The sequence below is a fragment of the Callorhinchus milii genome, unplaced genomic scaffold (genome assembly GCF_018977255.1).
Source record: "Callorhinchus milii isolate IMCB2004 unplaced genomic scaffold, IMCB_Cmil_1.0 Scaffold13, whole genome shotgun sequence".
Classification (NCBI taxonomy): Eukaryota; Metazoa; Chordata; class Chondrichthyes; order Chimaeriformes; family Callorhinchidae; genus Callorhinchus; species Callorhinchus milii.
Window position 1 is genome coordinate 18,847,376 of NW_024704754.1, and position 22,411 is coordinate 18,869,786.

The 22,411-nt window shown below is 55.5% G+C and overlaps 3 protein-coding genes across 3 annotated transcripts in view; all 3 read left to right on the plus strand.

Moving 5' to 3' along the window:
- Window positions 1-330: 330 nt before the first annotated feature.
- On the plus strand, window positions 331-2,590 carry mrpl22 (mitochondrial ribosomal protein L22; the record flags this gene model as incomplete). The annotated part of the gene is given in 5 exon segments (XM_007901951.2): window positions 331-463; window positions 840-905; window positions 1,400-1,477; window positions 1,618-1,687; window positions 2,010-2,590. Coding segments are annotated over 5 exon segments (556 nt in total), but the record flags the coding sequence as incomplete, so codon positions are not given.
- Window positions 2,591-3,722: 1,132 nt separating this feature from the next.
- On the plus strand, window positions 3,723-12,278 carry LOC103188255 (gem-associated protein 5-like). The gene is made up of 16 exons (XM_042340108.1): window positions 3,723-3,740; window positions 3,994-4,149; window positions 4,467-4,638; window positions 4,874-5,077; window positions 5,338-5,469; window positions 5,604-5,729; window positions 5,870-5,962; window positions 6,312-6,449; window positions 6,854-7,001; window positions 7,404-7,523; window positions 8,086-8,296; window positions 8,726-8,989; window positions 9,449-9,611; window positions 10,177-10,861; window positions 11,329-11,410; window positions 11,603-12,278. The coding sequence occupies exons 1-16, from the start codon at window positions 3,723-3,725 to the stop codon at window positions 11,768-11,770; spliced, it is 2,880 nt and encodes a 959-aa protein (XP_042196042.1). The 3' UTR covers window positions 11,771-12,278.
- Window positions 12,279-13,663: 1,385 nt separating this feature from the next.
- Window positions 13,664-22,411, plus strand: part of LOC103188245 — a 30,295-nt gene continuing 21,547 nt past the window's right edge. Inside the window, 11 exon segments of the mRNA XM_042340109.1 lie at window positions 13,664-13,824; window positions 17,764-17,826; window positions 19,375-19,471; window positions 19,679-19,773; window positions 20,415-20,528; window positions 20,721-20,811; window positions 21,179-21,258; window positions 21,517-21,573; window positions 21,666-21,759; window positions 22,111-22,206; window positions 22,309-22,367. Coding sequence (XP_042196043.1) covers window positions 17,809-17,826; window positions 19,375-19,471; window positions 19,679-19,773; window positions 20,415-20,528; window positions 20,721-20,811; window positions 21,179-21,258; window positions 21,517-21,573; window positions 21,666-21,759; window positions 22,111-22,206; window positions 22,309-22,367 — 801 coding nt within the window. The 5' untranslated portion in view covers window positions 13,664-13,824; window positions 17,764-17,808.

A 22,411-nucleotide genomic window follows, 5' to 3' on the forward strand; every position in this document is an offset into this window, starting at 1 on the left:
GATAAGGCGCTGTGTCAAATGCAGGGATTATTATTGTTATTGAGCCCAACCAATACCGTCACTGCTTCACTGTGCTTTCCCGGTAACGCTGTCCCCATGTTTCTGTGAAAATAAAATAATCCGCTTAAATTCCCCTTTTACTCCTGAATGCCAAATAAAATAAAATTGATCACTCACTCTATGGCTGTTTGCAGGGATGTTGCTGTGCGCAAATTGGCCCACAAAACACACACAGTCCCTACACTTCACGTTATGTCCTGTGAAGTGTGTTGGGACGTCGTCCTGATGGAGACCGGAGTTGACACTGTAACTGTCTCTTTCCCCCCTCAGCTTCCTGATAGGATGCAATGTTCTCCCTGTCTCGAGCTTCCACTTGGGTTCTGTGTTGCAGAGGAAGAGCTGGGAACGGAAAAACCATATCGTTTACCCACCTCAGCTCCCCCATGAGCCACTTAGACCTGTGGTAAGCTCCAGTTCTTTCATTATACACATAATTCTCTCAACAACAACAAATCACATTTATGTAAGTGCCTTTTAGGTTGGAAGAAAGTCCCAAGACACTGGGCAGTGAAGGATTTGCACCTGAGGATAGAGTTCCAGAGGGTTAGGGAAAACCTTCTGAAGGTGATGGTGGGAGCAGTCAGGTTGGTAACGGTTTAGGAAGTCGCAGATATTGGGCTAGACCGTGAGGGGCTTTGAAGGTGAAGATGACGATCAAGGATCTCTGGGTGATGTTTAGTTTTTTTTCAATCGTCATTCTCCTTTCTCCCCACTCCGGTGATTTCTGATCCTCTGTGCTAATGGCTGACATGTGCTCGGGGTCTCTGTGTCGTTAACAGGAGGTCCACCACTGCAGGAGGCAGATCAAGTACAGCAAAGACAAAATGTGGTACCTGGCGAAAGTGGTGAGTCCAACTCTCACTCTGTTTCTTCAGCTTCACATAATAATAATAATAATAATAATAATCCTGACATTTAATATAGCTCCTTATCACCTCTTTGAGACGTCTCAAAGCGCTTCACAGAATATACTATAAAATGAATTGACTGTATATTTTGTAGGCAAAACAGTTGGGGATTGAGTGACCACATTTTGGGGGAGGGATTATTACCCCCATAAAGCGGGTTCCTACTGACAGAGGCGTGTAGAGTAAGGAAACTTGCCTAAGATCTCGCTCTGCCTGGGAATCGAACCCGGGTCTTCTCGCTTGCGAGGCAAGTGCTCTAACCACTACGCTTCAGGACTCCACAACTGGGGATTAGAGTGCAGCGCTCCGGAGGGGGAGTGACAATAACAAGACAACAACAACTTACATTTATCTAGCGCCCCACATGCAGGGTAGAGTCCCAGCACAGACGCGATGGGAGGGGGAAACCTACTTCTGTGCTTGTGTTTCAGATCCGGGGGATGACCATCGATCAGGCTGTGGCCCAGATGGAATTTCACGACAAAAAGGGAGCCAAAGTTATAAAAGAGGTGAGAAAAGGACCAGCCAGTGCCACTTAGAGGTGCCCTGGTGAACTATCTGTTTAACGGCTAACTGGCTCTGTGGCTGGTGCCTGGTGTCTCTCGCTCTCTATGTCAATTCTCTCCCGTTTGGTTTGTGTTCACTCCAGGTTCTGTTGGAGGCTCAGGAGATGGCAGTGAGGAACCACAACCTGGAGTTCAGGTCTAACCTGTATGTAGGTAAATATCCTCCCCACACACAGCAGTCAGTCGCTTTGGTTCTCACACTGTGGCTCTGTGCCACCATCGCACTGGTCTGGGGGCTTGAGATATAGGATCATCATCATCATAATAATAATCTTTGCGTTTGATAGAATGCCTTATCAGGTCGTTGAGACGCCTCAAAGCGCTTTGCAGAATACATGATGGGAGATGGTGGAAGGTGGGGTCTTTGGTTTTTGGGGATGGGGTTGGTGGGGGGGGATGAGAGGCTGTGATTCAATCTGAAGGGTTGCTTCCCACGTGCCAGGGGTTGACACACTTGTCTCTCTCTGACCCACAGCCAGGTCTTTCTCTGGGAAGGGTCAGTACCTGAAGAGGATCCGCTATCACGGGCGGGGGATGTGTGGGGTGATGGACAAGGTTTACTGCCATTACTTTGTGCAGCTGGTGGAGGGCAAACCCCCTCCTGAGGCCCAGAGAACCGGCTTCGACCAGGCCAAAGAGTACGTGCAGGGGCTTCGAAACCGCACCATCATCCACGCTCTGTAGCCACGGTTCCTCCCCGCCTCGGGCCCCACCCTCCTGAGTGTGGCCCCACCCATTTGTGGTCAGAAACCCGCCCCCTCGTGAACACAGACACACCCCCTCAGGAGTCTGGTCCCACGCTCTTGAGAGTGTGGCTCCACCCCCTCGTGACTGCGGCCCCACTCCCTTGCAAGCCACGCACCGCACCCTTGTTAGAGAGCTCCGCCTCCTCATGGGTATGGCCCCACCCCCTTGCAATCATAGCCCCACCCCTTGCAATCAGCCCCACCCCTTGCAATCATGGCCCCGCCCCTCCATGCACAGTGCTGGTTGGGAGGACGGCACCACCTGTGTTGAACCTTAGGAGTTTGTAATAAAATCTTTTCTTGTCAGCAATGTTGTGGATTGAGCCTTTGTATTTCTCCGAATCAGTCGTTATTGCATCAGTCCCCTGGTAGGGCTGGACTCCTTTCGTCGAGAAGCAGGAGGAGGCCATTTAGCCCACCCAGCCTGTTCCACCAGTAGATGAAATGACAGCACCATTTCGCCTCAATCCCCAACCGTCTCCCATCTCCCTGTTACACATCCCGGTTGATGGCTTAGGTGCATCAGTGAGGAGAGAGGATTCCCGTCAGTCCATCATTTACAATACCATTTAATTCCTTGCTCACAAGGTCACAATGCTGTGATGTCCAACTCAATGTCATTTGCACCCCCAGCTGCCCCTCCTTTCCCCCCCACTCCGCTCTGCCCCCATGCTCCACACCCCCCACGGTCCCCCCACATGCCCAAACCTCATGCTCTGCCATTAAGCTCACCCCCATCAAAAGGTTCACCCATAACACACGCCCCACAGCTACACTCCCCTCCCCTCCCTCTCTCCCCCACGCACTCTGCTTCCCCCCCCCCCCGTGCTCTGCTTCCCTCCATCCACCCACCTACTCACACCGCTTCATATTCATCAAAAACAAAGCTAATTCACATCATCTCTATTGCTACATTATTTAAAGCCTGGCTCGGCCTGGCTGAGATTAGTATCGTGCTCTGCGCCCCCCCAGCCCCCTCCCACCCCCCAATTCAGCGGTTACAGCATCTGTAAGACGGACTGTTTCTGTCTGAACGTATCGATCAAAGACAGGACCCCCCTCTTGACACCGGAGCCATTGCACTTGGAGTTGGGGTACTCGGGGGGGCAGGGAGAGGCTGGGTTCTCGCCCCTGGTGGGCAGGTGTGACTTCAGGCAGCCGGGCAGGGGCCGGACTGGCTTTGGTTTGGCTGGAACTGCTGAGGAGACCAGACATTTTTGGTACTGGAGCTGTGGACACAAAACCAGGCGGTCAGGAACAGGAACAGGAGGAGGCCATTCAACCCTCAAACCTATTCCGCCATTCTATTAGAGCACGGCTGATCCATGCCTCAACACCATTTACCTTGATACTCTGACCTAACAAAGGTTTATCCATCTCCGTCTCAATCTCGTACAGGTGGGATGCATGGAATTCCCAGTTGGGTTTGAATACTCTTAAGCATGATGATGGGTTTTCCCGTGTGTCAGACAGCTGGCTGACTAGTGCGGTGCGCTGTTTGTGGGGGCCGCTGCGGTGCGCAATTGGCTGCCGATTTTCGGCCAGAAAAAAATACACATTACAGTCTATTCCGTGAAGCTCTTTGAGGCGTCTCGAAGACGTGATGAGGCGCTGCGTCAAATGCCAAGATTATTATTGTTATTATTATACAGCGCCTTCAGGTAAGGCAGCCTCTCGGAGCTCTGTGTGTTGGTGATTGCCGTACTCACATAGCTTTACCGTTTGACAGAGAACCCACCGGATGTCCCGATTACTCTGACTGAGCCGTACCGCACGCTAAGCGGCCACACCGCGAAGATCACCAACCTGGCCTGGAGCCCACACCACGACGGCCGCCTGGTGTCTGTCTGTTACGATGGCACTGCTCAGGTTAGTGCTCACCACGGACACGATGGGGGGGGAGAGAGCGAGAGCAGGGGATGGGGTTACAGTAGAGAGCTCCAGTGGGGCTGTGTGTGATGCATTGCGTGTGTGTGTGTGTTGGAGTGTGTATGTGTGTGGTGTGGTGGGGTGTGGAGAGGGAGAGGACGGTTGGGGGTGGGTGTGTGTGTGTGTGTGTGGGGGGGGCAGGTGGGGGAGAGGGTGTTGGTGGGAGGATGGTTGGGTGGGTGTGTGTGTGGGGGGGGGGGGTGAGGGGTGGGAGGACGGTTGGCTCTGGGGTTTGTGTGACGGTCACTGTCCTACAGGTGTGGGACGTGCTGAGTGAGGAGCCTGTGTGTAACTATCGAGGCCACGTGGGGCGGCTGCTCAGTGTCCAGTGGTCCCCGGTGGAGCCGGACATGGTGTGGACGGGAGGCGATGACTTCACGCTGCAGCAGTGGGAGGTGTCGCGGCAGGAGCACGTCCGACCCCCCAAAGGTAACGGGGGTGTGGGCTGATTTGGGAAGAGGGCAGAGGTGGGCGATGGAATTCTGAGCCTCCAGCGCAGCCGAGACCCTCTGGGATGATCGAGTAAAATCAGATAATAAAGCAGTTAATAACACCTAATGTTATGTATTATCACTTAATAGTAATGTAGTTTATTCTCGAATAAACGTAAATTTATTGGGGACAAAGGAATGAAATGGCCCTGACCTCCTGCTCTGATTCTCAGGTAAGAAGAACTCGGAGCTGGAGAGGAAAAGGTCCACGTTTCCGAAGCCCAAGTCCAAAAAGAACAGGAAGATTCCGAGCGAGAGGGAACGGGAGAGCGGGGAGAGCCCGGACACCAGGAGCCACAGGGACTGGAGGGAGAGAGAGCAGCCGCCGGAGACCGTGACCGAGCCAACGTCCGTGCCTAACGGGACCGCCACACGCGGTGAGTCTCGCCATTCACCCTTTCTTATCTTCTACCGTCGTTGGCTGCGCTTTCAGCCACTACCCCCCGAAACTCTGGAACGTTTCTTCTGGCTGTGATTGAAGACCTTCCCCCTCGACCGTGTCTTCTCCCCGCCCGCTTCCCCCGGCTTGGTGTCGTGCTCTGCCACTGCAAGGCGCCCTGGGGCGCTGCTCCTGTGTGAGGGGTTGCTGTATAAGCAACATACGTGTAATCTGTTGCTGCTGCTGTTCTCCTGACAGACATGGCAGACCGTCGGGCCCCCAGTCCGGGGTTTGGCCCCCCGGCGACAGACCTGCTGAGTGGCGGCTCCAGCCAGGACCCTCCTCCGAGGAAAGAGCGTCAGAGAGAGGAGAGAAAGAAGGAGAAACCGGGTCAGTCATCAGCTCTGACGTCAGGAGGGACTTGTGGAGCAGGGGGGGTGGGTGTTACGGAGCAGGAGGGGATGGTGGGGGGCGGTGTGGACAGTGATATTGCCCTGAGAGCTGACTGTCTGCTGTTCACGCAGGGGGTGCTGTGGGGAAGAGGAGGAAAGGGGGTTCAGTGCTTCCCCTCAGTGGGGCCAGTGACCATCGGCCTAAGGAGGAGCTTCACCAGGACTGTGTTAACCTGGCCAGCGTCCTGTACAGCAAAGGTAAGCCTGTCAGGAATGTTCCCACCACTGGAACACGTGCTGCGGTGGGGGTGGGCGGAGCGCTGCGGGGGTGGGGAGAACGCTGCGTGCGTGTGGTGCTGCTGATCACACATGTGTGCGTGTTGCGTGTGTTTCCACAGGGAAGGAAGGGCCCCTCCCGGGGGAGGGGGAGCGGATACAGTTGGGGCTGTTTGTGGACCGGGCGGCTCTTTACCGGATGTTTGCCGAGGAGGGTGAGTGATGCCGGGGGGATATTGACGCAGAGCGTCGGAGTAATGGGGGTTGGGGCTGGTTGAGGGGGGTTATTGGAGCACGTAGTTGCGGGGGGGGGTATGGGGTTTGAGGGGCTCAGAGATCCGATGCTTCCGAGGGCAGCCGCAGGGAGAGCCCACGAGGGGGAAACGGACAGGGGTTATGGAAGGAGAGATCCTCTTTTCCTGGAAGCAGAGATATTGGGGGAGTTGGGGAGTGCGGGGGTGGGTGGGGGTTGTCTGTGGTGTGGAGCGGGCTCGGTGGGCTGAATGGCCTCCTCCTGTTCCTGTGCCCGTGGGGAGGGGTTGACCCACTGTGACCTCGCTGCAGGTCGGAGCCACCTGGAGTCGGGCCATCCTGAGCTGCACCATCAGCTGCTGCTGTGGAAAGGAGATGTGAGGGGAGCCCTCCAGGTAGCCGCCCAGCGCGGAGAGCTCAGTGACTCACTGCTAGCCATGGCGCCCATGGGTATGGACATCATTCTGCGAAACACTCGCTCCCCCTCTCCCTCTCTCGCTATCTATCTCTTTGTGTCTCACTCGCTCTCTGTCTCTCACTCACTCTGTGTGTGTGTGTGTCTCTCTCTATCTCACTCCTTTCTCTTCCGGCAGTGGGCTGTTCTTTCACACTCTCCCTCTCTCTCAGTCTCTCACTCTCACCACCCCCCCCCCCCCCCCACCCATCTCCTCTCTCTCACAGTATGCTATGTGGGTGAGGACGATTGGAAGCGTATGTGCTCTCACACGCACTCTCTCTCGCTCTCTGTGTCTCGCGCACTCTCTCTCGCTCTCTGTGTCTCACGCGCACTCTCTCTCGCTCTCTGTGTCTCACGCACTCTCTCTCGCGCTCTCTCTCTCTCTCTCCCCCCGCAGCTGGCTATGGTGTGTGGGTGAGCACAGTGGAGGCCTATGTGAAGCAGTTGTGTTTCCAGGAGCAGTACGTACTGGCGGCCACACACCTGCTCTCACTGCAGCGCGTCCATCAGGCTGTCCAGCTGCTGTCCTCCCACCAACTCTACAGGTCAGCAACGCCCAGCCCCCCCTCCCTCCCTCTCGCCCAGATCCCCATCCCTCCCTCCCTCTCGCCCAGCCTCCCCTCCTTCGATTGTTGTTATTATTATTGCTGCCCACTCCATCACCTCCGTGTAACTGGCTCTGGCCGCCTGCGCTTCCCTCGTGCTTTCCCTTCCACCGTCTCTGGCCGCGCTTTCAGCCACTAACCTCTGGAACACTCTCTCCCTCAAACCCTCCACCTCGCCCCTTCCTTCCCCCATCTTCAGGTTGTGCTGAAAGACCTTCCTCTATAGTCACCTTTCCCCCCGGCGCAGCATCAAGCTCCGCCACTGTCAAGCGCTCTGGAGGGCTATCCTCCATGAGGGGTGCTGTGTATGTTGTTGTTGTTTGATGGTTGTCCTCGGTACAGGGAGGCCATTGCAATCGCCAAAGCCCGGCTGCCACCCACGGACCCGTTGATCAGTGAGCTGCTGGGGAGCTGGGCCGCGAGCCTGGCGAAGGACGGCCATTACTCTGTGGCTGCCAAGTGGTGAGTGTGGTCACAGAGCTGAGAAACACGCACATGGGGGCTTTCAGTGCGATGGTTAGAGCCCTCGCCTCGCAAGCCAGAGGACCTGGGTTTGATTCCCGGGCGGTGTGAAACCTTAGGCCGGTTTCCTTATTCCACATAAACACACACACACACACGCGTGCGCGCTTCTGTTTTACGGAGCAGTAAGTAGGAATTCAGTTGTTAAGTCAGTTGGCAGATCGCTTTTCCGGGGATAATAATCACTTATAATTAAATGAATAAATAAATAATTTGGTCGCTCTACCCACGGCTGTTTGTGGGGGACGCTGCTGTGCGCAATTGGCTGCTGCGTTTCACCCGCAAAACACCCAGTCACTCCACTTTACAGTGTATCCTGTGAAGCGCTTTGAGGCGTCATAAGGCGTTGAGTCAAATACAAGAAATATTATTATAAAACGGTCAGACACGGGGGGCCAGGAATCGTGTAGAGGGTCCGTGTGGGGGTGGGGGGGGGAGTCGGGGTAACATGTAAATGAGACGCCTCTTGCGGTGGCTGACATGCCGTGCTCTTTGCCCACAGTTACCTGACGTCTCGGTGCCCATACGACGCGGCCAAGGTGCTGGCGAGGAAGGGAGACACGGTGTCGCTCAGGACAGCGGCTGAGGTGGCCCGGCTGGCAGGGGAGGTGGAGCTCTCGGCCTCACTCGCCCTGCGCTGCGCACAGGACCTGGTGTCGCAGCGAGACTGGCTCACAGCTCAGGAGGTCCTACAGCAGCAGCAGAGCCTACTGGTCAGTCCCATCATGTCTCTCGCCTGCTGCCCTCCCTAGTGAGCGGTCTCAGTGTTTGGTGCTGTTTACCTTCACACCCCGGCACCTCCCAACCTCTCCCACCTGCTTATTTTCTCCCTAGTCCCCCACCTCCCGCTTGCCTGGCTCCGGCTTCCTGCTTGTCCCTCATGCCCTCCGTTCCACCGCCCGCTCTTTCGGCCACTCCGCCCTGGAACTCTGGGCACTCTCTCCCTCTGCCCCTCCGTCTTTGCCCCGTTCCTTCCCCCATCTTCAGGTCTCTCCTGAAGTCCTTACTCTTCGAAGGTGTTTTCGGTCTCCTCCCCGGCTCCGCCACTCCGTCCAGCGCTCTGGGACGCTCTCCTGTGTGAGGGGGCGCTGTGTAAATCTGAGCTGCTGTTGTTGATGTTGTTGTGGTCCTCTCTCTCTCAGGGCCAGAGGTTGCTGCTGTGCACGCACGAGCTGCTGTACAGGAGGCTGGAGGAGCGGGATGTGCTCCTGTGGAGAAGCGCCAACGCTCCCCGGTTCCACAGCTGGGGGGCACTAGCGAGCCAGAGCTTCCTGAGCTCAGTGCAGGGCGTGTGGCGGGGGGAGTTTGGGCTGGAGACCAGCGAGACGGACAACCTGGAGACCCTCCGCAAACAGCTCAGTACAACCGAGTGCCCCCCGGCTACCCCCAACACCCCCCCCAAACAGGTAACAAAACACCGACCGGGCTCCGCGGGGAATCGATCGCTGTGAGGTGTAGTGACTGGGTTTTTTTTATATATAATTGACTGCAGCAGTCAGTTTTGGACAAGGAACGTCCCAGCAAACAGCCGTGAAGTGAGCAAGCGATTATCTGGGCTGATTATCTGTTGCTCGCTCTGCTCTGCAGGCAGCTCAGGCCTGCTCCCCGTCACCCGCTTTTTTTGGTGGGGGGAACGGGATTATTACCACGGGAAGTGATTCGCCAATCGGTGAACAACCGGGTTCCCACTTACTGCTGGGTAACCAGAGGCGGGTGTGCGCGGGTGGCGTAAGGAAACTTGTCTGGGGGTTTCGCCCCCCGCCCGGGAATCGAACGCAGGCGAGAGCTCTAACCACTGAGCTGCGGAACTGCAGTATGATTCGTTATTGACTGTGTTGTGTCTCTCTCTCTCTCTCTCTCCGCAGCTGTTGCTGACAGTGGCCCAGGAGGTGTGTGGGGTAGGGCTGAGCGAGCTGATGGGGGACAGCTCAGGGGCAGTCACCCACACGCTCGGCGCTGTGACCCGCTGTCTGGACGCCGCACACTTCACACTGATGCAGGAAGTCAACCGCCTGCTGCTGCCCGAGGGTGAGTCTCGCTCCCCGTACAGTGTGAGCCGCAGCCCGGCTCCTATTAGCCGTGATAACAACCCTCATGTTGGAGCCCAGGACGGGAAAACTCGCACAAGCTCAGATCAGGCGGGAACCATAACATTTAATATGACTTGCGCAAAGTCCCAAGTCTCAGGCAAACTTGGATAAGCCGAGAAAATCTGATCTGATCAGTAATCTACACTGCGCTTGGTAAAATTCAGCACATCCGGTAAGTGCACAAACAGTTAGGGGTTAAGGCGACATTTCCTGCGGTTTAATGACATCTCAAAGGGTTTCACAAATAACAAACAAACAAATTGCATTTGTGCAGCGACCTTCACGTCGGGAGGACGTCCCAAGGCTCTGAGCGCGAATTGACGGTATATTTTGTGGGCGAATCACGGCAGCCAATTGTGCACCGCAGCGTCCCCACAAACAGTGCCGTGCGCAATTGCGGCTGCCGTGTGTCGCCCACAAAAGTTGTGTTGGTTCCTCAGTCTCTCCGCTCTCCGACAAATCCTCTCTGAACGCTTCCCTTGTCTCCCGTCTGTCTGCCCCAGGTCTGGAGTCTGTCTCGGGGCTGGGGTCCCGGCTGGATGGGAGCGACTGTGAGGGTATGGACGCTCTGCGGAGCCTGGAAGCGTTCTGGTGTTACGGGGAGCTGTACCGGCTGTGGTGGGGTCTCCAGCCCGAGCCGGAGCAGGAGTGCCATCCCTCCCCCAGCCCCCCACAAGCTGCCCGGGAATCCCCGGACGCTGCGGACGGAGATTTACCACCGGCTCCCGACGGCGACGGGTTACACCGGGAAACGTCCGGCTCTGCGGCTGTCTTGTCCGGTGTTCCCGGGCTGCTGTCTGCCTGCTCCCGTCTCCTCTCCGAGGATCACGCCCGGATGCAGGCTCTCGGGCAGCAGATCACAGAAATCCGGGAAGCCGTGGGCAAACTGATCTGCCAACACCGGGAGTCGGTCAGGACTGAACCGGGAGAGGAGGAGGAGGGAGAGAGAGAGAAGGAGGAGGGAGAGAGAGAAAAGGAGGAGGGAGAGAGAGAAAAGGAGGAGGATGGAGAGAGAGGAAAGGAGGAGGATGGAGAGAGAGGAAAGGAGGAGGAGGGAGAGAGAGGAAAGGAGTCTAGAGAAACGATGTCAGTAAACGGAGATGTGGATACGATGGGTGAGCAGGAGACGGAGGCTGGAGCGAGTTTGCTGGGACCCTCGGCTCCGAGTGCTGATGGGGACACTCTGAGGTACGTGGGGTTAAGCATCTTCAGCAGTTTATTAACTCGGCCCATTCAGCCCCCCATCACCCCGGCCCTCGTCAGGCTCCACCGACTCCCCGTCAGGGAACTGATCCAGTTCAAGATCCTCTCATTCGTCTTCGAATCTCTTCACGCCCTGGCTGCTCCCTAACTCTCCGACCCTGAAACTCTGGAACACTCTTCCTCTATCCCTGCGCTTTACCCCCTTTTCTGTTCGATCGTGACCTACAGTCACTTCCCACCCCCCCAGCGTCGTGCTCCACCACCATCAGGCGCTCTGGGCCACTATCCTGCGTGAGTGGCGCTGTGTGAATGCAAGTTGCTGGTATGGGGGAAGAGGGATCAGGCGGGAGCTTGTCCCTGTTTCTACTCCCAGTCTGGGCGGTGGTGGGGTTGGGGGGGGTAGTTACGTGGAGATGGGGGGGGAGCCTGACGCTCAATGCTCTTGTCCTCAGGGCTGAGGCTCCGCTGACGAAGCTGACGCAGCGACTGAACGAGGTGAACCGGCAGCGAGTGGAGCTGTCGGCAACAGTGAAGGTTTGTGAGTTCTGTCTTAGTCTCTCGCGCGCTTTAGTGACCGGTGTTTGTAGATGAGCTCGGCCGACACACGCGATCCCTCTCGAACACACGCAGTCAATTAAACTCGTTCACACACACACACCTGCTCGTGTGTGCATGACTTTAGCGACACGTGTGTGAGACTGTAGTGACTGTGTGTTTGTGTTACAGAACTGCCGGTTCCCTGACGTGCTGGAGTGTTGCCTAGTGTTGCTGCACATGAGCCGGTGCTGCCCCCCCGCAGTGCCCCCCGAGCTGAGGGGGCGAGCCCTGAGCCTGGCTCGTACCTACAGCTCCCACCGTGGCCTGGCCCTCCGTAGGATCCTGGGGGAGAGCTAGCGGCACGGAGAGGCACACGACACACCGAGCATCGGCCTCCCGCGTGGACAGGTGCGGGCGGAGCTGGGATCGTGTGGGGGGAGAAATCTCCAGGGTCTCTTTCCTCCTCCCATTCCCGATCTGAGTGCAGGTATTCCTGCCCCCCTTCCCGCTGCCTGGCCCAGTGCCACCGAGGACTGTCTCTGCCCCAAGATGGAGTGAGTGCGGTGTGACACCTGCCTCTCAATGTCACGCGCGGTGTTTTGTCAGAGAATAAAGTTTAAGGTCTTGTTTTTGATACTGAGCCCCTGGGATTTGGCTGCTGACGACCGTAACACTCCCCCCCCCCCCCCCCACCCCGCTCTGACTGGGTTCCTTAAGGGGATCACACACTGGTTACCGCGAGTGTAAAGAAACGATTAGTTTTGTGTTGATGCTGCACAGAAAGCACCTCCAGATAAAACTGTCGAGTGAGCGAGTGATCGGAACTTTTTTTTTATATATTGAAATCATTAAAGAGTCTGAAGTTGCCCCGAGTTGCCCTGTTATATTTTCTCCCGGCGGCTGATAACACAGCCGAGAGGGTGCGAGACACGCAGCGAGTGAGGCCTCGGGGTTGTGTCCTGCACAGAAAGCTGCCTGTGTGTGGGCTGAAAGAGGTCTCTGTGTGAAACCGGGTTAGAGCCAAGTCCTTGTGGGCGGAGGCACAAAAAAAGGCCTGAATTCAGCGCAACATCAGCAGTGGAACCACAGGAGGAGCCTATGGCACTGTCCCCGCATCACAACATCAGTGAGTTTTATTACCCGTTCAACCTCTCGCCCCACAAAGGTGACAGAGCGGCTGCTGTGGGTGAGGTGGGAGACACTGAACTGGTCATCACTGGCGGTCATCTTCTCAGGGGCTGCCTCACCGCCTGTGAGCACCAGCTGGCAGCAACGCTCCATTGAGCTGCAGCCAGTAATAAGCCTTGCATTTGATGCAGCACCTTTATCACCTCGTACAGACGTCTCGAAGCGCTTCACAGGATATGCTGTAAAATGCAGTGACTGTGTATTTCGTGGGCAAACCGCGGCACCCAAAGGCGCACAGCGGGGTCCCACAAATAGTCGTGGAGCGAGTGACCAATTTGGGGATTGTCGGCCAGGACATTCTGGCCAGGACAAGCTGGCGCTACATTGGAGCGTCAGCTTACACTGTGTGGGGGCCTGAACCCACAACCTCGACTCGGGGCTTGAGAGTGTTGGGCTCTGCCGAGTAGATCAATTTAAGAATGTTATCAATTGGATAGATTGAGTTTGAGAAGATCACTTTACTTGGTGGCAGTGGAGAGTGCAGAGCAATGAGTGACCGCTGTGGGTCTGACTCGCACTCCCTCCCTGACTGCCCTGGTCCTCGTGTCTGAGCGGATTCGCTCCCATTCACTCTGAGCCCATTATAAACATCTATTTTCTGTCTGTTAATTAGACGGTTTCAGTGAACGCCAGCACTGTGTGGGGCGCTCAGTATGTCAATCGTCTCTGGTCTGTGAGAATTGCCCAAAAAAGACTCCTCGTCCCTTTAATCTCATCAGTCTCCCCGCCCGTCTACCCCATTCTCCCCTCCCAGTGTCAGGCCGTTTCTTAAATGACGTGCCAGCCAAAGTCACTCTGTCCAGCAACTCGGTGATGCCCCAATGTCATTTGAGAGGAGAAATTAAAGAGGACAAGAATAGAGCCGGGAATGGGGTTAGAGCAGAGAGCTCCAGTGGGGGAGCGAGCCCCAGCACAGGCACGAAGGGGGGAGTGAGCTGATCCTGTGCTGAGATCCATGACTTTGTGAGTCTGTCTGGGCTGAACACTTGCAGACAGGAGGCCTGATGACACGAAGAAAGAGAGAGAGTGAGAGATTCTGGCAGTGGGTGAGGAATGCTGACACTGTATAAATAGCACAGGGGGGAGGGAGGAGGGGGCAGAACCACCATTGCAGAGATTCCATCCGCCTCCACATTAAATCCCAGCTTTACTCTCGGGAACACTGAGCCGAACCGGAGTTGATCACCGTAAACCCACAGGAACCTCAGCTCAGCCGCTAACGGGTAAGAGCGTTAAACCACATTCTGCCTTCATCTCAAAAGTATTTTTCTCCTCTTGCTAATGTCATCTTTTCCCTTTGCCCTTGGCTTCCCCCCAACACCCCCCCCCAACCCCTCAACCCGCCCCACGTGAGGCAACGTGTCGAGCGATTGCCAGGATGGTGGAAGGTGAACTGGATGGACCTTGGCCTTCTATCTTCCAGCAAATTCTTATGTCGTTATGAGGCTGCTCAGTGAGCGAGGGCTGGGGGGGGGGGGGGAAAGATCTGGGGAATCGTGGCCTTCGATCCCGGTCTCTCGTGGTCCAGGGGGCCGGGAGGAGTCTGGGGGAGGAGGAGGTAGGGGTCTTGGGAGGGTAGAGGGAGAGAGTGGGCAGCGCTCTCGCCCAGCGGTACTGAGGCTGATTGTAACCTTGCTGCCGTCTGTAAATCAAAATGCACTCCACCCCCCTCGAGTGTGTCGGGGGATTGAGGATAGGATCCCGACTGTGATCATTGCCCCCGATTCTCTGCTGACTGACGCTCACAGTCTGGGGTCGATCACACAGGGCGAGTGTTTGAGAATGGGGAGCCAGCAGCAGTTAAAAGTGACAGACGGACGGACAGACGGACAGACAGCTGGAGCGAGAGGACTGTGTGTCCGTGCGTCTGTGTGTCAGTCACTCACTGAAATTGTTCCTTTCCAATTGGGAATTCTTCCAATAAGGAATACTTTTACAAAGCCCTGTGGCCCCGCGGAAGCGCGCTCCGGAAATGGATCAGGTCGGAGAGGAGTTCCTGCGGGTTGGAGTGACCAAATCTTCCCCCACCCACCCTGTGTGTGTGTGTGAGTGTGAATGTGTGTGTGTGTGTCTGTGTGTGTGAGTGTGTCTGTGAGTTTGATGGATGGAGAGACTAAAAAAGAGCCACTTTCCCGATGGCTCAGAGAGAACCGCTCCGGAGCCAAATCAGGAAAAACAGTTTGGAAGTTGGAAGGAAAGTTGAAGCAAAACTTTTTGCAAATTTAATTAATATCATCATCCGGAGAGGGGGCGTGACGTCAGGGCTATGGTTTACTGGGGCTGTGGGAGGCAAAGGGAGGAGAGGGGGGAGAGGGAGGAGGGAGGGAGGAGAGAGGGGGGAGGGAGGAGAGAGGAGAGGGAGGGTGGAGAGGGAGGAGAGACTGAGAGAGAGAGGGAGGAGAGAGGAGAGGAGGAGAGGGAGAGAGACTGAGAGAGAGTGGAGAGGAGGAGAGAGGAGAGGACCAGGGACAGAGGCTGAGCCACACACGGACTGAGACAGCGAAGGAGCAGAGACTGAACCTGACACAGGGACCAAAACCTCAGAGACAGAGACTGAGTCACACACTGTGAGTGTAATCCTCACATCACTTATTTTGTTGTGAGTATATTCCACGACACCGATTTTATTTTTATATCTAATAATCTATCGTTCGTTTTATTGGACGAACCGTTCAGTATTTCTTCTCGTTCGGTGCTCAGCCCCGGAGTCCCCCCCCGCCCATCCCCATCCCCAGCCCCCCATCCCCAGCCCCTATCCCCATCCCCCCATCCCCAGCCCCCATCCCCATCCCCACCCCCCCCAGCCCCCATCCCCAGCCCACCCCCCCCATCCCCAGCCCAGCCCCCCCCATCCCCAGCCCCCCCCCATCCCCACCCCCCCAGCCCCCCATCCCCAGCCCCCCCCCCAGCCCCCCCCCCCCCCCCCCCAGCCCGAGGCGCAGCTCCAAACCTATTAGTATTGCATTCAAATTAATGTGTTTGTGTGTCATTCATTCATTCAAATTAATTGACCCTCTATCTGTGTACCTGTCTGTCTGTGTCTGTTTGTGTGTGTCTGTGTGTGTCTGTCTTTGAGTATCTGTCTGTGTGTCTGTCTGTGTGTGTGTGTCTGTCTGTCTGTCTGTGTGTATCTGTGTGTCTGTCCGAAGTGTTTTTTTTTTGTGGGGTTTCGAAGCTGCTTTGGAATTTGATTTATTCCAAGTTCTCTGACCTGACGTATCAATCCTCACATTTTGTGAAGGCGGCGAAAAAAAACGATTTTGTAAAAGACAAATGTAAAAACCCGATTCAAAAAAACGTTTTTTTTCTGTCAATACAACGACAAAAAACTTTTTTTTGTAATTGTAAAGTTTTTTTCCTTAAAAAAAGGCTGAGTTTGCGATATTCACTCTCTCCCCTCGGTGTGGGCGGTGTGGGGTGGGGTGGGGGGAGATGCTGTCTGACCCTTTATTGCCTCCCCCCCACCATCACCCCACACTGAAGCCCTGAGCAATGTGGGCTTATGTGAGCAACAATAATAATAATAATCCTTCCATTTGACACAGCGCCTTATCACGCCGTCGAGATGTCTCAAAGCGCTTCTCAGGATATACTGTAAAGTGTAGTGACTGTATTTTGTGGGGAGGGGCAGGATTCTCTGGGTACCTTTATCCCTATTCTACCTCCCCCCCCACCCACCCACCACACTGAGAACCTGTTGTTGGTGGGTGGGTGATGTCTGGGGATTTGCCTGTGGGGTAGTGGTGTGGGGGTGGAGAGGGGGAATTTCAATAGCAGTCGGGTGCGGGAGCCTGCGATTCAAAACACTGTCTTGCGAGAAGGTTGAAGGTATCAATACAAGTTGTTCTGTCTCCCTCCCTGCCCCGCCTTGACTGAGCCCAGAGTCAATGTTGCCAAGTGTAGTGACTGTTAGTTACTAAGCTGTGTCGCCTCACTGCTGTGAGGTTTGCTGAAAACGCAGCGAATTGTCTTAAACACCCCTCCATCATCCTATTGACAGCCGGGCAGATAATGCGATCGATTGATCATCATTGCCGCATTTCATTCTGCATCCCACCTGCATTGGTGCTGCATTGGCGCTGCATTGGCGCAGGAACAGCCCCGTTGGATGCTGCAGTTTAGCAACTGCTGCACGTTGGGTTATAATGAAATGCACAGGAGATGTCAGTCTCCCTCTCGAGGCGGATGTTAAAGATCTTGCTTTGTGACTGGAAAAGAGAAGGGAGTCTCTCTCTCTCTCTCACCCGCCCGGTGTCCAGGCCGACAAACCCACAGATTCATCAATAATTCACTCTGACCTTGTGGCAAATTGGCTGCCAAATCTGCTTACACACACGCACGCACACACACACAAATAAACGCGCGCGCACACACACACACACACACACACACATATACGCACGCACGAGCACACACATGTACACAGTCACTAACAGTCACTAACAATTGACAGTGATTCCCTGTGGAGCGCTTAGCGATGTCTCAGTGTTAAAGACACTGCTTGCTGGTGCTCGCTCCGCCACTGGAGCGCTCTACTCTAATCCCATTACCTGCGCTCTCCCCAGGGTGTCCAGCTACTCTGCCATCACCCTCTGGAACTTCACCCCACAGTCCCTCCAACCCGCCCCCTCCCTTGCCTCCTTCTAGACCCATCTCAAGACCCTCCTCTTCAACCGTGCCTTAGATCACCCTCCAGCTTTCCCAATCCCGACCCCCCCATCTCGGGTCTGAAACACTGACTGTTCAGCGCCTCGGGATGTCCTCCCGCCGTGAAAGGCGCTTTACGCGTCATTTTGTTGTTGTTATTGTTGTTTGCTTCCCCCACTGGAGCTCTCAACTCTAATCCCAGCAACATGCTGTCTGTGTATCTTTGATATGGTTTGTCAGTCACTAATCCGATTCCTGTTAACGATGACATTCTGGGTTGAGATACACCAGACCCTTGTGCTATAACCTGCCCCTGGCTGGCGGGGGTGGGGGCGAAATTAGATATTGAAGGATAAAGTACCGTTTAATGAGCAGTGGGAATATCAGTGTGATGTGAGCCCAGGCATTGCTCTGGTGATCTCCCCCCCCCACCGCCCCCACCCCAGGCGTTCTCACTCACAGCCTTTATGAAGCTGCGTAAATAATTCAAACGCTTTATTTTACTTTTCCGGCAGATTGTTCCCACTCACAGTACAATCCCTTCTCCATTCCGGTGAAAGATGTCGGCCAAAGGCAAGGTAAGCGACCAGAGAGTGTGAGAGCGGCCCTGGTGTGAAAGGCCAGCGACCCCCCCACCCTCCCTCCCCCATTGCCCACTCCCCCCAGGCATCACTCAACAACCAATTACATCTGTATAGCGCTTACCATCTCAAGAGGACGTCCAAAAGCGCTCTCTCCCTTTCCTCCCCGCTTGCTGCCGCATTCCTTCTAGAATTTGCTGACACAATCTGCCTACTCTCCCCCACCGCCACCCCCCCACCCCGAGTGCAGCCTGGATCACAAATTGGAGGGTGGGGAGTGGTGGGTGTGGGGTTGTGGAAGCCACAATTTCTGGGCAGCAGATGACTGACTCTTGCCAGGCTGGTCTGCTGCCCTCCCCCACCTCGCTCGCTCCTCAATGGGCTACTCCCCCATCGACCACCACCACCACACAAGGGTGAGCAGTATCTCCCCCTCTTCCCCCCACCACCCAACAGCCTGACTCTGTGCATAACATGGAGATGACTTGCAGAGTGTTTGGATCAGGACTGTGTTTAGATTTCGGGGTGTGTAAATCTCTTCAACCCAACCTAATATGGCTCATTTTATACTGTTCGAAACCCAGCTCGTCTGCTAATTGTCACTGCTGGCGGAGCTGACTCATGGTGGGGAGGGTACCATAGTAGTGTGTCTGTGTGTGTGTGTCTGTCTATGTGTGTCTGGGTGTCCATGTGTCTGTGTGTGTGTATGTGCATCTGTGTGTGGGGTGTGTGTGTGTGTGTGGGGTGGCGTGGCTGAGGGAGGGGTAGCTAATAACACGGATGAGGTGTTACGGCCGTTTAAGACCCCAGCCTCCCCCCTCACCGCTGGCGGCTGTTATATATAAGGGTATGTGGGCCCGGTGAGAGGCTATTTATAACCTCAGGCAGCAGCTGCCGGGAATCAGTGTGCGGGGGGAGAGCCTGGATTACACACAGCTTCCCATAAGGAATGTCCGTAAGAAGATCTGACAGGTGCTGGGGAGGGGGGAGAGCTTTCTCTCTGTCTCAGACCCACCCACTGCACCAATCTGCCTGGCCCGTGCTGCAGTGTGTAACCTTGTGTTGTGATTAGCGTCCGAGCCCATCTTTTCCGGCTCCTCACACAGCAATGGAAAGTTTTTAGGAATACTGGAATTTTAACCTCTCCTTAAATGGATGAAGGGAATGGGGTTAGAGTAGAGAGCTCCAGTGGGCGCGAGCCCCAGCACAGACACGATGGGGAGAGAGAGAGAGACCAGGGAATGGGGTTAGAGTAGAGAGCTCCAGTGGGGGCGCGAGCCCCAGCACAGACACGATGGGGAGAGAGAGAGAGCAGGGGATGGGGTTAGAGTAGAGAGCTCCAGTGGGGGAGCGAGCCCCAGCACAGACACGATGGGGAGAGAGAGAGAGACCAGGTAATGGGGTTAGAGTAGAGAGCTCCAGTGGGGGAGCGAGCCCCAGCACCGACACGATGGGGAAGAGAGAAAGAGAGCAGGGAATGGGGTTAGAGAGCTCTGGATTCCCGGGATCCTGGGAGTCTGTAACTGTGTGTAAATCCTCTCACAGGGAGCAAGGCCTGGATACAGAGGTTCCATTAAAGCGTTCCCGAATTTTGACGCCAATCAGGATGCGGAGAATTTGTATCAAGCGATGAAAGGATTTGGTGAGGAATGGCCCTGTGAATGGCGGGTGTGAGCACGGAAATCCACCAACTTCCCCCGCCCGCTCTGAGCCTTAAGCACATCGTAACTGGCTGCTAAACGATAGTTAATCGCTGTCCGTTAATTAATCGCTTAAGATCTCTAGGACGCTACCCTATGTGAGGGGGCGCTGTATAAATACAAGTTGTTGTTGCTGCCATTCCCAACAGGCAGTGACAAGGAGGCCATCTTGGAGCTGTTGACATCCAGGTCCAACAACCAACGCCAGAAGATCCTCATCAGCTACAAGACGCTCTTCGGGAGGGTAAGCCATCACTGGGTGCCGCCTGCGGTCTCTACACCGACAGTCACTTCATGGTGACAGGGCACGGCTTGGGGGGGGGGGGGGTGGTTGGGTTTGTGGTGCCGAGCTGTAGTTGGTGATGCCGGGCAGAGCTAAGCTCCGGAATATAGAACAATTGGAGGGGATCTTATAGAAACCTATAAGATCATCAAAGGGCATAGAGTAGATAGTGGGAGATTGTTTCCCCCGGTCAGAGAAACTAAAACCAGGGGTCACAACCTTAAAATCAGAGACAGCCCTTTCACACTGAGTTGAGGAAGAACTTCTTCACTCAAAGGGCAGTGAATGTATGGAACTCACTACCCCAAAGGGCTGTTGACGCTCAGTCCTTGAACATATTCAAGACTGAGATACATAGATTTCTTATTGCAAAAGGGATTAAGGGATATGGGGATAAGGCGTTGGGGGGGGGGGTGATATGGGAGAGGGGGGTCGATATGGGGGTAAGGCAGGGTCAGGTTATTAGCTGGAGTTAGATTAGAAGATCAGCCACGATTGAATGGCGGGGCAGAAGCTCGGAGGGCCGAATGGCCTCCTCCTGCTCCTACATGTTATGTTACCCTCTGCCCAGCACTGGGTGACGGTGTGTCCCTCACTGACAGGACCTGATTGATGACCTGAAGTACGAGCTGACGGGGAAGTTCGAGCGGCTGATCGTGGGGCTGATGAAGCCGCCGGCCGTGTACGACGCCAAAGAGCTGAGAGACGCCATTGAGGTAAGTTTCCCCCCTTCCCCCCTCCCCCTTAACCTCGAGACACCTCTTAACAGCCCCCTCACCCCACACCGTTACTGACTGAGGCAATGTGTCTGCATTCCCCACCCCTGGCCTGACCTCTCCCTCTCTCACTCCCTCCCTCTCTCCCTCCCTCTCTCCCTCCCTCACTCCCTCTCTCTCGCTGTGTGACAGGGGATGGGGACGGATGAGAAGTGCCTGATTGAGATCCTGGCATCCAGGACCAACAGCCAAATACACCAGCTGGTCTCCGCCTACAACGAGGGTGAGCTTCTCCGCGCTCGACAGCGGTCGCGTAGCATGTAGCGTGGGCACCGCGGTGAAAGAACCAACAACATCTCCCAGTGACTGGCCAACCGTCTGTGGGCAATCACCACACACCTGTCTGTCTGTCTGTCTGTCTGACCCCTCGCTGTGTGCAGGACTACTGCGCTGTTTGACCACAAAATGCACAGTCTCTACATTTCACCGTCAAACTCTTCTGAGAGATTCCCATGTGATGAAATGCTGTAACTCTGTCTCTCTGTGTCTCTGTCTGTCTGTCTGTCTGTCTGTGTTTCACTCTCCCTCTGTGTGTGTGTGTATGTGTGTGTGTCTCTCCCCCTTTCTCTGTCTCTCTCTCTCGTTGACAGTATATGAGTCGGATCTGGAGGCTGACATTGTTGCTGATACCGCGCAACATTTCAAGAAGATGTGTGTTGTTCTGCTTCAGGTGAGGAGCGGGAAGTGGTGGGGGTGGGGAGTGGGCAGTGGTGGGCGGTGGGGTGGGGAATGGGCAGTGGTGGGCGTGGGGGTGGGGAATGGGCGTGGTGGGGGTGGGGAATGGGGTGGGGTTGGTGGGGGTGGGGAATGGGTGGTTGTGGGGGTGGGGAATGGGGTGGGGGTGGGAATGGGCGGTGGTGGGGCAGGAGGTGGGAAGGGGAAATGGGGGACCTGTTTGCGTGGCGCTGACCCTGTGTCTTGTCCACAGGGGACCCGTGAGGAAGACGATGTGGTCAGTGAGCACCAGGTGGCAGAAGATGCAAAGGTGTGTGAGTGTGAGTGTGCATGTGAGTGTGAGTGTGGGGGTGGGGGGGGGGGGGGGGGACAGGCCAGGCTGACGTCTCACTATGATTGTAGGAGCTGTTCGAGGCGGGGGAGGAGCAGTGGGGCACAGAGGAGAGCACCTTCATCACCATCCTTGGCAACCGCAGCAAACAGCACCTCCAGCTCGGTACAACCTCACCCTCACCCCCCCGCCCCCACCCCCCCATCTGTGTGTGTGTGTGTCACTGTCTGTATGTGATTGTGTGAGTGTGTGTGAGTGGATGTGTGTTAATGTGTGCAAGTCTGTCTGTGAGAGTTTATGAGTTTGTATCTATCCATCAATGTTTGGATGAGTCTATCACTGTGTGTATCACTGTGTGTGTGTGTGTGTTTGTGTGTCTGTCACAGTGTGTGTGTGTGTGTTAGTGTGTGTGTGTCTGTCACAGTGTGTGTGTGTGTGTCTGTCACTGTGTGTGTGTGTGTGTGTGTATAAGTGTGAGTGTGTGTGACACTGAAATGTCTCTGCTCTCTGTCTCAGTGTTTGATGAGTACAGTCAGATTGCTGGGAAGGACATTGAGGAGAGTCTGTGTGGGGAGCTGTCCGGGGACTTCGAGAAGCTGATGCTGGCGGTGGGTACGTATAACCCCATTCCCCGTCCCCACTCCAGGTCCAACCCCCCGCCCGCCCCCCCCTCCCGGGCTCCAACTTACGTTCCGTCTGATTCTCTTTCCACAGTGAGGTGTGTACGGAACACTCCGGAATATTTTGCCAAAAGACTGTACAAAGCGATGCAGGTGCGTGGGATGGGGGTGCAGGTGGGGGGGGGGTGGGGGTGCAG